This window comes from Hyaena hyaena, unplaced genomic scaffold (assembly GCF_003009895.1).
Source record: "Hyaena hyaena isolate Hyena2069 unplaced genomic scaffold, ASM300989v1 scaffold_243, whole genome shotgun sequence".
Taxonomy (NCBI): domain Eukaryota; kingdom Metazoa; phylum Chordata; class Mammalia; order Carnivora; family Hyaenidae; genus Hyaena; species Hyaena hyaena.
The window spans coordinates 380737-395049 of NW_024080872.1; the positions used below are offsets into that span (position 1 = coordinate 380737).

A 14313-nucleotide genomic window follows, 5' to 3' on the forward strand; every position below is an offset into this window, starting at 1 on the left:
AAGCCAGGAGTAGGACTCAGAGTATATTCTCTTCACATATTTGTAAATGTGATTAATAGAAATGGAATTCTTGGATTAAAATTATTGGCAAGTGAGTTGACATTAACACTCCATTTCTCTCCCCTTCTGAAGAAACGATTACAACAACGATTCAAGATTTATTCCCCAAAGTGATGAAGAAAATGAGGGTTCCTATAACTTTGGGGTGCTGCTTGGTGCTGTTTCTCCTTGGTCTCGTGTGTGTGACTCAGGTAAACTACAGTTTTTTCACAGACAGATCATTCGTTGGAACGTATTTTATAATCTAAATGAGCAAACAAAGGTTCAAGAGGATGCTCAGTGACGAGTCCAAGCCTGACTTGGATCAAGGTTTTCTGAGTTGTAGCCCAGTTTTTTTTCCCCATGATAGCACAATTTCAATAGTTAAGTCTAGTTTGAAGAGGGGAGGAGACCCAATGAGGGAATAATGGACAATTTCCCCAATGACAGTGAAGTTACAGACTTTAAACACACACTCTTTTCTTGGCGGCTACTGCAGAGCGTGCAGACACTGCATATCATTTTAATACTCAGCTATTCTGAAAGCTTATTTTTCTCCAGTGACTCAGTGCAGGATGAAAGGTGCATCCTTTTTGAGGTAGTTAAAGCCACGTCTGTGTTTACATTTGAAGATATTCTTGGTTCACACCTTAGCACAGGTGAAACCAAGGAGCATTTGTTAAAATGAAATTAATAGATACACTTTAAAGACTCTGTCAATCATAAAAGTAATTAAAATATACTTAAACGTGGTTGGTATTCTTTTTGTAGGCTGGAATTTACTGGGTTCATCTGATTGACCACTTCTGTGCTGGATGGGGGATTTTGATTGCGGCTATACTGGAAATAATAGGAATCATCTGGATTTATGGTAAATAGTAACTACACAATTATCTGCACATATTATTAAAGTAATTTAGCTTGGTTCCTTTTCATTATGTTTGTAGTAATAGTAAAGTATAATATACCTGGGAAAAATTGATAACGAAGCAAATATAACTAAAAGCGTACACTCCATTGCTGTCGTATAGGATAATGTTTAAACAGAAAGATAATTTGGGGCCACAATGATTAATGGAGGAAAACGTGAGCAAGGGCTGAATGCACTTTTTTTTAAAGGCGGGAACAGATTCATTGAAGATATAGAAATGATGATTGGAGCAAAAAGGTGGATATTCTGGCTCTGGTGGAGAGCTTGCTGGTTTGTCATTACACCTCTTCTTCTGATTGTAAGTATTAACATGCCATGAATTTGGTATCAATATATGGACGTTTCTAATATAAACTTGAAGAATAATTCATGTTGGAGACAATAAGACAAACTAATGTCATAAATTAATGACTTCCAACTTCTGCTTTATGACTGGCACCTGTAAGTGGCCCAAATTAAAATGCCTTTGCAATATTGTTTTTGAGGCTATAGGTTTAAACACTTACCATTCGAGAAAACGAACAGGCTCCTATAGACTTATAGATCTTACATACTTAACAATGATCAATAGAATAAGTAAAAATAAGTCATTCATTTCTCATTCCCTATTCCTAACCTCTCTGCTAACACCCAGACTCTGTCTTCAAGGAATGTGATCTAAATGTACGAATTGCTAAGAAACAACACTCAGATTTTAGTGCATAATTTTTCTCTTTATGGGAAGTATTTATGATCTGAAACTACTAAGAGAAACTCACCACTGCCAACAGAGACAATGGTTCATGTTAAATTCAACAACTGGTACTATTTAAGAACTGAAGGGAAGCAAAAGATATCTTACTGGACAGACAGGGCATAGAGCCAGGATGCTTTTAAAGAACAGTTCAGGGCAGTACACGGCTGATTGACAAACATTTAACAGGATGGAGAATTACTGCCTTGGTGGAGATGGGGTGGCAGCAAAAACTCATAAGAGGATATGGTTTAGTTCTCACTGTCTTCATGCCTCAAAGCTTTTTCTAGAAAAGGGCATTAGATCATTCGATCCAGACTCTGATTCACATCGGAAATATTATGTTTGTTTTAGAGGGTGTTAAGTTTTATTTATTTATTGTGTTACATTTTATAAGGTCAGTTTCAAGTAGGGAGCAATTTGGGCCTGGATGTACTGAATTAAAATATTTCGGAGGCTCCACATTCTAGCTAGACAATTTTGACAGTGCTACTAATGCTGTTTTCTTCATTTGACAAGTCCCCATAATCAAATAAGCCCTTTATCAATTTAGAAGACCTCGCTCGACTTTGTAGCCAGCTAGTTTTCATTGATTACATGGCTTTGACAACGGGATTTAATTTAAAATGCAAACGTGTTAAATATTAAATGATATACATCACTATCTATTTTGTATAAAGTCATGTGAGGTCATGGACACTCTCCAGGACCCCTCCTCCATTCTCTTGTAGTTATGTAAAAAATTACAGTCATTGGGAAACTGTAATTAACAGAATTAATCTATTTAATTCTAAAATCAACTTGAATATCTATTTGATAAAGATTCTTACATTCTAGTTCTCCACTGATTTTAGTAAAACAAAGACAGCTAAATTTAGAGAAACTAGGAGGTGACTCTAGTTTCTGTTTATGTTGTTTTGTTTGCTGTACGGATTTCTAAAGAATTACGTTTAATCTAATGTCTAGATTTTCTTAAAGATTTTTTTTTTAACTTGGCCTTGACGTTAGTGTTTTCATTGTTAAGATTCCGATTTCGCTGTTTTGCCCAAACATACACTGAGCTTGTTTTTCTTTGGTAAATGGGTACCAACTGTGTGTGAATGCATGTATGTTTCAGGTGTGGAGTAAGGACTGCTCTGTGCAGTGGGAAATAGAAACAATTGCTAAGCAAGGGAGAAAAGCATGTTCACTAAAGTTCATTCTCCTTGAATGAACTAATATGCTGGCAACTTACGGCATAGAATAAAAACATACTATTATGGATTAAAGTTAAAAGTTCAAGGACAGAAATTTTCACATATTATTTTACTTTCAGCCTGGTTTATATCCTGGTCGTTGAAAAACATGTCGGACAAGTATTTGTACCTTTTGTACATTCATGGAGGTGCTCACTTTGGAAGAACCTATTCAAGGTCAAATGCAAATTATTTAGATTGGTTCCTTTAGGATTCTCTTCTGGCTGGATTATTGGTTCCTTTAGGATTCTCTTTTGGCTGGATTATTTTAACTGCTTGGATGTATCTTCATTTTAATTGCTTTTGATGGATTATTTCTGAGGAATGGGATCAAATTCCTAATAACTGGTGCAACTGAAATCATTAAGTGCAATAAAGTCTAATCTTTAGCATCTTTTTTTTCCCATACTTTACTTTCACAGGCAATTTTGATCTGGTCATTGGTGAAATTTCATAGGCCTAGTTATGCCAAAATTCCATACCCTGACTGGGGCGTTGCTCTAGGCTGGTGTATGATTATTTTCTGCATTATCTGGATTCCAATTATGGCTGTCGTAAAAATAATTCGAGCTGAAGGAAATATCTTCCAAGTAAGCACATTTATGTTATTTATACTTTATGTAAAGCACTGACGATCAAAATGAAGATTACTCACATGATGGTCATAGGGGATTATGTGCCTTTAGGCTACGTCTATACCTGATACCATCATCTGATTACTATGCACATAACATTGCTTTATACCATTTATATATTTGTGTATCTTGTACTAGACTATAAGCTCCTTTAGGGAGGAGTCCTATGTTGCTTGCTGCTGTACCCTCAGGCCCTATTACAGCCCTCAGCATGTACATATGATATTTATACTTGTACTGAGTTCTCCTTGAAGGTGACATGAAACAACTGATCTTTTTGCTTTAGATCTAGAATCTTCATTTTAAAAGCCTTGCCCGGTTATAATACGTGTCCTAATAGTATGTGTAGACTCGAAAAAGCCTGGTAAATGATCTGGGACCCCATCTAGACCCTGAGTGATCCTTCTTGCGTGGAGGCCTAGGGGGACGGAGTTGACTATGACATCTCACTAAGACAGTGACTAGGACAAATCTCAGAAGTCAGGTTTTAAGTAATTTCCCAACCCATCCAGATCAATGGTTTGACCTTGGCGTTCCCTTTCTGTGGTCCTTGAAACCTCGCAGCCATACACTGGTTTAAACTGTCACTTGACTCTCACTCTAAGGGAAAGACAAAAATGTCGGAGAATTCAGTGAAAAGACATGGAGCGACTGTGTTCTTCACACGGGCTCATGCACTTTCTTTCAAAGTCATTTATAGGCTCAGTTAGCCTTGTTGTGTAATCCTATTAACAATAAGTTAAATTTGAGTATCTTTTTTTAGCCCACTATATTAAGAATTTTGATGACCACGTTTTACTTTTCTATGGTTCCTATTTCATTTTGGTTAGCAAAGAAACTTAATATTCTGCAGTGAAAATATGGTTTGTTATTTGCTTGCTTACAGACTGTCACACTTATGGTCTAAAACATGCTTTTTTTTTCTTTTCAGCGCATTGTAAGCTGCTGTAGACCAGCTTCTAACTGGGGTCCATACCTGGAACGGCATCGTGGGGAGAGATATAAAGACATGATAGATCCTAAAAAAGAGACTGACCATGAAATACCTACTGTTAGCAGCAGTAGAAAACCAGAATGAGATCTAATTTTTAAAAAAAGCTGTGGTCATGTAAAGTGATAATTTTAGAATTGAGGAAAATTTTATTTATTTGTATGTTAATTGAGTAGGAAAATGTATATACTATGTCCATAATAGTATAAACTTTTTTTTCCCACTTAAGCAGGAATGTGATATAATGTGAATCTACTAATATTTAACAATGTGATTATTGTATTTCTTTTTAGATCATCTATCTGTATAACACATGCATAGCTGTCTCTATCTCATAATAACACTTTTGTAAATAGTACCTTAATATTTTTCTAATATACTGAAGACTTTATTTTGAGCCGGTTATTTAGAAAATTGTTATATTTTCTATTATGTAAGTTTTGAAAAATTATTTGCTATATTTTCTTAGTATATAAGCTTTCTTTTCCATAAAGCTGGGGAAATAAAATCAGCATATTTAAAAGAAAGTGTTAAAATGGAAGGCCCTATTTAACTAGAAATGCTATACATATATGCAAAAACCAGACTGTGTATGTGAGCACCATGGTTTAATAGTTTTAATCCAAATATATCTAAAATTTTCATGGATTTGTAGGTCCCTTTTCCTAGGTGAACTTAGTGGTTATGCTCTTTATTTACAAAAAATGAAGAGAGAAAAATAAGGATTCTATGGCCAGTAAATCATAAATCTTGAAAACGGAATCCGGAAACTTTGATACTTCTTTCCCCATATAATGTCTCCCTTAGGTTATATTTGGAAGAAAATAGCTCCCATCTAATTTCTACTCTTTCACAAAATTAAGAGTTGGTCATTATACTCTCTGAAATCTAGGTTTAATATCAAATAGAACATGGGACAAAATACAAATGAGGCAATGGCTTCGATCCAATCCAAGATCTTATGATTGTAATAGGTAGTTAATAGATCAAGCAAAACGATTTTGTCTTATGTGAGTAAGTTACCACTTACAGTGATAACTTATTTACATACTTAGAGGAGATAAACTTGTCAAACTTGTCAAGAATGAAGGAAGGCAATTAGAAAGTCCTATGTCCCTGTTTCCTTACAGAAGACAATGAAAACATACCATTGATAGGTTTATACACCGATTAGATATTACTGACCACTGGTTTAAACATCATAGCCTGGGATATTGAACATTTCCTAAATATGTAAGAAACTTTTCAGCTATGCTTAAGGTTCTTAACTTGGGCTTCAGAGAACATATAAAACTGACACTATACATAATATCTTTCTACATGTATGTGTATGCGCATTTTTCTATGGAGACAGACTACCAAAGGGATCTGTAGTTCAAAACAGTTTAAGAACTGCATACACTACTGTTAATCTGTTGTTCAACAGATTAATTCCTCAGTTACACTGGAGTTTATAAAATATTTGAAATAGATGGCTGATCAGAGTTTAGAAAGACTTTTTCTTATTCTTAATCCATATTACCTTACATGCATCCTATCATTGTATTTTGCTGCTAGCTGAGGTGCCAATTTTTCACCAAATAGATAGGGAAATCTTGCAATTCAGGAAAGCTTTAGGCACACTTCTAGTGAAATAATACCAAATGGGTGGGGGAGAAGGTGATGGGGAAGCAATCCATTTCAAGAGCTGACTACAAAGAGTAAAGAGTGACTATCTTTACAAGTGTATAAAATGAGATCTTAACAGTGCCTGGCATATTTTAGGGGCCTCAGTGACAACTCTCATTACACAGACCCAACAGTGGTGAGAGAGTATTCCGTATAACAGAGTTCCATTGGATCCAATTTTTTAAATGTTTATTTATTTTTGAGAGAGAGACACAGAGTACCAGCAGGGGAGGGGCAGAGAGAGGGAGACACAGCATCTGAAGCAGGCTCTAGGCTCTGAGCTGGCAGCACAGAGCCCGACGCGGGGCTCAAACTCACGAAGCGCAAGATCATGACCTGAGCCGAAGTCAGTTGCTTAACCAACTGAGCCACCCAGGCGCCCCAAGATCCCAGTTTCTTTAATGCAAAAAGACATTTGCAATATTTTATCGTACACCAAAACTCTTTTCCACATGTGAGTGAAATTAAAATCACTATATTTCAAATCTATTTTTACTGTAGCTTATTATTTTAAAACAAACCTTTGGAACTCTTTTTCTCTATTGTGCTTTCATTCTTTCCCCAGCAAAACATTTATATATTTTAAACAGCATATATACACGTATATATAATAGATAAACATTATAGATATAAATGTATACATATATAAAACATGTAATCAATTCTTTAAATGTCAGTAAAAGCAAATTGATAAATGTCTGGATCTTGCACCTGACTTGGCCCCCCCTTAAACAACAATTCATTTGGTATAAACACAATCAAATGAATTCACTCAAGGTGCCTTTAACGATTGCCTTCACTGTCATTACAGTCTCTACGCCTATCACTGGATTCCCAGTTAGCTAATGTACCATTTAAACTTTTGATGATTAGGAGATGTTCCAATTCAGCCAGCTTGTATTCCACGATCCCGAGGTTTACCAACATTCGTTTCTGCATGGCTATCATGCGTGGGTAATTAATTACGAAATCTTGAGAGCTGCTGTTGACTGAAAGATTCTTATTAGACTTGCTCTTAGTTGACCCAGTAGAAGAGGGTGTTCTTACTAGCGCAAGAGAAGTCGAATTTGATGACACTTCACCAACGCTGCTCTGTAAGGGAAGGAAATTTTACAGATGTAGTTTTATTGAGTTGAGCGATTTTCAAATACAGCCGATGTTTGAATTGCTATGCCCAGATCGCGGTCTCCCCAAAATTCTAAGACCATGAAGGAGTCCGAGTCACATATGCAAAAGCAAAGGGCATTTATTCGGGCTTAAGCTCGGACTCTCAAACCTCACCTACGCAGTGGATCCGTGCTGAGAGCCCTGAACAATGGAGGAGCAGGGTTTTTATCACAGTTAGGGTGGGGGAAGGGGTGATGGGCAGGGACTACAATGTGATAGGACAGGGTGACGGCAGAGGTTGATGCGGCGCGGAGGGATTGGTGAGTTTAAAACTAAGCGGGCCAGGAAAGTGGCGGGAAGGTCCAGTACTTTCCCAACCTCCGGGGATTGGTTCCGGCAGGGGGAAGGGCGGTTGCTTAAGCCTGCTGAGTCATGCCTCAGAAACTTGGGCCTTTTAATTTCTGGGGCCTCCTGAAACCTGTCACGCCAGACATGGCGCTGGTTTGGGTCTTCAGAATAAGGTGGGAGGTTAAGGGCACTGATTCCCTTGGCAGTCAAAAACCCATATATAACTTTTGACTCCCCCCAAAACAGAACTACTAATAGCCTACTGCTGACCAGAAGCCTTACAGATAACAGTCGATGAACACATATTTTGTGTATGTATTTTATCCTGTATTTTTACAATAAAGTAAGCTAGAGAAAAGAAAATGTTATGAAGAAAATCGTTAGGGGGTGCCTGGGTGGCTCAGTCACTTAAGCATCTGCCTTTGGCTCAGGTCATGATTTCACAGGCTGTGAGTTCATGCCCGCGTTGGGCTCTCTGCTGTCTGAGCAGAGCCCACAACGGATCCAGTGTCTCCCTCTCTTCCTGCCCCTCCTCCACTTGCTTGCACACGTCTGCTCTCAAAAATAAAGACAAAACTTTAAAAAGTTAAAAAAATAGTAAGGAAAAGAAAATACATTTATAGTAGTGTACTGTATCAAAAAATAAAAATCAGGGTATAAAAACCCATAGAGTTCAAACCTATGTTGTTCAAGGGTTAACCTGAACTACCAAATAAGACTCTTAGACTTGGTTACCAAAATGAGCTGATTGTTCTCCCCTCAGAGATTGAAAATCTGCTGAACAACATTGATTTGGAAACACGCTCTTCCCAGAGACTGAAAAATATATATACATGAAAGTAGCCCTTTAATATCAAAATGTTGTATTTTTAGCTTACGTTTGCTGGACAGCCCAGTAGGTGTATGCTTGGACCCGGATCTTATCTAAAAGGACCACTAAAGATTTAAAGTCACTTGCAACTTTAAATATCACCACGAGAGCCACATTTTGAACTCAATTATTTGTGAATGCCCAAAAACCTGTCATAAAGGTGGCTGAAACCAGGGGAGAAAGAGGCAAACAAACCTAGGGGGTAGTAGAAGCTAGAGAAAGAATAGATTCTTAAAATAGAAGGTGATGGCGGACCGTTGGCACTTTGAACTGTCCTTCTCAAGTGGATGAAAAGCTGACCACATTACTTAGTGACTTGGGACTTTTCCCAACAGACCTCGGCTGTCGAATCGCTGGGCAAGAAGGGGGTAGTGTCGGGGAACATATCTGGGGCTCCTTCAAGAGAGGAAGAATGAGGTGACCTCCCCTTACTCTTCTTTTACTATTTTAGTATCTTTCTATTCTCAAATACCTCCCACCCCGCCATCCAAGAACTACTTAACTTCATCCAATTCTAATTTCTCTTACACACTTTACCTGAAGGCAAATTTTCACGATGACAAACAGAAAAGTAAATAGTACACAGCTCAGGAGAAGCAATAGAATGCTCATGTTTTCTCTTTGGCCTCTTCTGCCCTCTCGGGCACAGAGGCACAAGACTGGCAGTTGGGAAGTAGGGGGACACTAGTCACCCCGAGTATGGAAGCCACCGGCTGTGATGCTGAGCGTCCGGACTGCCTGGTGCGACTGGGAGCCACTTGAGTCTCTGGCTTTACATCGCCTAAAGGGCGCATGCCCTCACAATGGAGCACGTATGTGAGGGCGCTGCGTCACAATCTGATGACGTCAAACCCGGAAGCAGGCGGCACTTACAACGGCCTACCCGGTTGCCCGGTCAGGTTGTGACGGAGGGCTGTGAGAAGGAACGGGGCGTTTGGGATTTCCGGGGAGCTGCAGCATGGTAGAAATACAGACTCCAAATTGACTGATTAAATACAAGTTCTTAAAAGGGCTCATCCCTCCTTTTCTTTCTCTCTTAAGATAGGATTGTCTTCACTGCAGCCATTCCATTATTCATTTCAAAAGCAAGTTCAGAAAGGAGATGGAAATGTACTGGGAAAAGTAGTTACCCGCAAACTGTGTGAGTCTTTGCCAGAAACCTCCTCCACACTCCGGTTGCTATTTTAGGATTCATTTTAACCCCAGTCACGTTGGGCTAATGATGTGCATTTGTGCCACTGTATGGTCTAAAAAGTAATTCCAGGAACATTATTCTCCCATTTCTTACAGTAATTTTGTGCTGTAGGAATTTTTCATACTGTGTCTACCTTCAGAAGTGGCAGAAACAGATTCAGGTGGTAAGTAAACTCGTTGGAAACTAGTAGCAAGAGCAGGACTTGAATCCACAGAGCTGAGTCCTGAGGTAATTACCCCCACTCGCTTGTCCTCATCCCGATCCTCAGGACCTGTACATGTGCTTGCTGACTTGTGAGCATCAAGAATTTAATATTTTCCTCTCAAAGGACTGAACGGTATGTTTTGATTAACATTAATGCGAGCTAACAGATAGAGGAATCATTGTACTTGACAGGAAATGTTCAAGAAATTCAGGTAGATGTACAAAATGACGCCGAACTAATAATTCAGAGCTAAAATTAATAGCCAGGGTGAGCTCAAGATGAGTGTGAAACTACAACCCTTAACTGCTTGGGGGATAACTCACATCTTCATATAGATAGGAAGGAGAGGAATTATACATTTTCCACATCAAAGTTATTTCCCAGTTAAGATTTCAAAGCCTTTTTTTTTTTTTTTAATTTCAGAGAGAGAGAGAGACAGCGTGAGCAGAAGAGGGTCAGAGAGAGAGGGAGTCACAGAATCTGAAACAGGCTCCAGGCTCTGACCTAGCTTGTCAGCACAGAGCCCGACGCTGGGCTCGAACTCACAAACCGTGAGATTATGACCTGAGGTGAAGTCAGACTCTTAACCGACTTAGCCACCCAGGCACCCCAGGATTTCAAAGCATTACGTGTTCAACACACACCTAAAGGGTGGGCACTGTGATGTATTCTGGAGAAATGATTTCAAGCAAAAATAAGGTCTCTCTCTGTTGACCTGGAATGTGCACTGTAGTGTGGGAGACAGACATTAATTAAATACCCACAGAGATTAATGTAAAGGTGCTAATGAGATAAGTGGTAGCAAGAAGTACATGGTGGCAAAGAAACTTCTGATAGCATATGGGATGTAAAGGAGAATGAAGCTTCTGGCTTTACAGCTCACTCAATTGGACGCATGGGAAATAATCACGTCCAGGATTACTAATCATGAATTTGGTGTTTGACATGTTGAGTTGGAGGTGACATTGAGACAAGAAAAAGTTGACCTCAGGGAGAGAATTGAAGACATCAGTTTGTGAGGCGTCTGCATATAAGTGATAATTGAAACTCTAGATATGGAAGAAATTCCCTCATGTCAGGGTAGGACATACACACAGAGAGAAAGAATAGAGCATGGAAGGAGTTCAATATTTAATGGCTGGGTAATAACACTTCCTTTGGTATGTTATTGTGGTTATGTTGACATCTAACTTTCTTTTTTTTTTTTTTTATTGTTTAATGTCTTATTTATTTCTGAGAGAGAGGGAGACAGCGTGAGCAGGGGAGGGTCAGATAGAAGGGGAGACACAGAATCAGAAGACAGGCTCCAGGCTCTGAGCTAGATGTCAGCACAGAGCCCGTCGCAGGGCTTGAACCCACGAACTGTGAAATCATGACCTGAGCCGAAGTCGGACGCTCATCTGACTGAGCCACCCAGGAGCCCTGACATCTAACTTTCTTGTTTCCTAAATAAAATGGAGTGCAGCCTGGTAACTTTGTCTCTACCAAAAGCATTTTGGATTTTGATCCTACTGGAATCCAAGGGAACACTTTGAAGACCTCAGAAAATATTCTCATCAAGCGCGCATTGCAGTACTATTGCTAACCATGATTTTTTTCGTTTCTTTTTTATTGCGGTAAAATATACAAAACAGAGAATTTAACGTTTTAACTAATTTTTTATTTCTTTTTTCTTATGTTTGTTTATTCTTGAGAGACAGAAAGACAGAGTGTGAGCAGGGGAGAAACAGAGAGACAGACACAGAATCCGAAGCAGGCTCCAGCCTCTGCGCTGTCGGCACAGAGCCCAACATGGGGCTCAAACCCACAAACCGTGAGATCACGACCTGAGCCGAAGTCAGACGCGTAACCAACTGAGCCACCCAGGCGCCCCACATTTTAAACAATTTTAAGCGTGCACTTCTGTGGCTGTAAGTGCACTCAATCACCACCATCTCCAAAACGTTTTCATCTTCCCTAGCTGAAAATCTATACTCATTAAACACTAATTTCCTATTATCCCCTCCTAGAAACCACCATTTTACTTTCTGTTTCTACAAATTTAGGAGGAATAGTTACCACATAGGAGCAGAATGACACAATATTTGTCATGTCGTGCCTGGCTTATTTCACTTAACAAAATGTCTTCAAGTTTCATCCACGTTGGGGCATGACAGAATTTCTTTCCTTTTAAGGCTGGATAATATTTCATAGTATATATACATACCACATTTTGTTTACCCATTTATTCACTGATGGACACTATGTTGCTTTCACCTTTTGGCTATTGTAAATAATGCTGCTATTAACATGGGTTGTATATTTTAGATAACAGTCCTTTATCAGCTATGATATGTCCTTTGCAAATATTTGCCCCCAGTCAAATGGCTCTTACTTTTACTGTCTTGACAATGGTTCTCACAGAACAGACATGCTTAATTTTAAGGAAATCCAGCTTATCAAATCTTTCTTTCATGAATAGGGCCTTTGGAGTTATGTCTAAAAAGTCATCACCAAACCCAAGGTCATCTAGATCTCTTCAAATTAACAACTCTTGGTTTAGGTTTTTTTCCCCCTATTTTGATATACTCTACTTCCTCTATTTCTGCTCTAATATCTATTATTTTCATCTTTCTGCTAACATTGAATTTAGCTTGTTCTTTTTCTAGCTCTGTTATTGTTCCTGAGAATAGGTGAATGCAGGTTTCTCTCAAGTTCACGTGAAACAGTCTTCAAGACAGACCATATATGTTAGGCCACAATACAAGTCTTCATAAATGTAAAAATACAGAATCATATCAAGTATCTTTTCTAATCACAAGGGACGAAACTGGAAATTCACAGCAGAAGGAAGACTGGTAAATTCACAAATATGTGGCACTTAAACAACATGCTATTAAACACCCAATGGGTCAAATAAGATATTGGAAAGGAAATTAAAAAATATCTTGACACAATGAAAATGAAAATGCGATATTCCAAAGTTTGTGAGATGCAGCAAAACCAGTAATGAGAAGGAAATTTATAAGTTTTAATGTTTTCTTAAAAAAAAAAAAAAGACTTAGGGGCACCTGGGTGGCTCTGTTGGTTCAGCCTCCAACTTCGGCTCAGGTCATGATCTTGGGGTTCAGGAGTTCGAACCCCACATCAAGCTCACTGCTGTCAGCCTGTCAATGCAGAGCCCAGTTCAGATCCTTTGTTCCTCTCTCTCTGCCCCTTCCCCACATGCACTCTCCCCAAAATAAAATAAAATGTATTTATTTTATCCCCAAAATAAATAAATATTAGAAAAAAAGATTTAAAATAAATTTTAAAAAGACTTAAATCAACACCTTAACTTTACACTCCCTTTTGATTACTAACTGCATGAAATATCTTTTTCCATCTTTTTGCCATCAATCTCTGCATGTGCTTATATCTAAAATTACTCCCTTTTAGGCAACATATACTCGGATTCTGTTTTTAATTCATTATGCCAATATATGTCTTTTGATTGGGGTGTTTATTTACATTTGAAGTAATTACTGGTGTCAGCATTTACTTTTACCACTTTATTTAGTTATTTTTTTGTTTCCTGTACCTCTTTTTTGTCCCTCATTCTCTCCATTATTGCCTACCTCCTTCATCTTTAGTTCATTTTTTTTGTAGCGACACATTTTGACTGTTTTCTTATTTCCTTTTGTATATATTCAATAAGTATTTTATCGTGGTTACCATGGGTTACATATAACATCCTAAAGTTACGATTATGTCTTAAATCGATACCAAATTAACTTCAACTGCATACATAAACTTCACTCTTTTATAAATCTACTTCCTGCTTCTGCTTTATGTTATTGACGTCACAAATTATATCTTTATGTATTGGATACCCACTTATGTACATTTATAATGACCTTTTATGATTTTGCCTTTTTAAATCCTGTAGAAAATAGCAAGTGGAGTTACAAACCAAAATCACTGTAATACTGTTGTTGTTTTTATTTTACATTTGCCCATTTGCTTTTACCAGAAATCTTTATATTTTCATGTGGCTTTGAGTTACTATCTAGTGTCCTTTAATTTCAACTTAAGGATTCCTTTTAGTATTTCTTTTGAGCATTACTATTGGTCATGAACTCTTTCAGATTTTGTTTGGATATGTTTTAATTTCTCCATTATTCTTTTTTTTTTAATGCTTATTTTGTTTTTTGAGAGAGAGATAGAGCATGAGTGGGAGGGGCAGAGAGAGGGGGAGCACAGGATCTGAAGTAATCTCTGTGATGACAGCAGAGAGTCTTGATGCGGGGCTCAAAGTCACAAACTGTGAGATCCTGACCTGAGCCAAAGTCGGACACTTAACCAACTGAGCTACCCAGGTGCCCCATTTTTTTCTC

At 38.1% G+C, this 14313-nt stretch overlaps 2 protein-coding genes across 2 annotated transcripts in view; one reads left to right on the forward strand and one right to left on the reverse strand.

Moving 5' to 3' along the window:
• The window catches only part of SLC6A14 (solute carrier family 6 member 14), a 23380-nt gene extending 18729 nt beyond the window's left edge, over positions 1-4651 (forward strand). Inside the window, exons 10-14 of the mRNA XM_039244396.1 lie at positions 133-251; positions 811-910; positions 1159-1268; positions 3361-3528; positions 4505-4651. Coding sequence (XP_039100327.1) covers positions 133-251; positions 811-910; positions 1159-1268; positions 3361-3528; positions 4505-4651 — 644 coding nt within the window. The remainder of the gene's footprint in view (positions 1-132; positions 252-810; positions 911-1158; positions 1269-3360; positions 3529-4504) is intronic.
• CT83 (cancer/testis antigen 83) overlaps positions 1-9321 on the reverse strand; it is a 15382-nt gene extending 6061 nt beyond the window's left edge. The window contains exons 1-2 of the mRNA XM_039244397.1: positions 9096-9321; positions 7084-7324 (exon numbers count right to left, since the gene is read on the reverse strand). Coding sequence (XP_039100328.1) covers positions 7084-7324; positions 9096-9170 — 316 coding nt within the window. The 5' untranslated portion in view covers positions 9171-9321. The remainder of the gene's footprint in view (positions 1-7083; positions 7325-9095) is intronic.
• Between the last annotated feature and the right edge of the window lie 4992 nt (positions 9322-14313).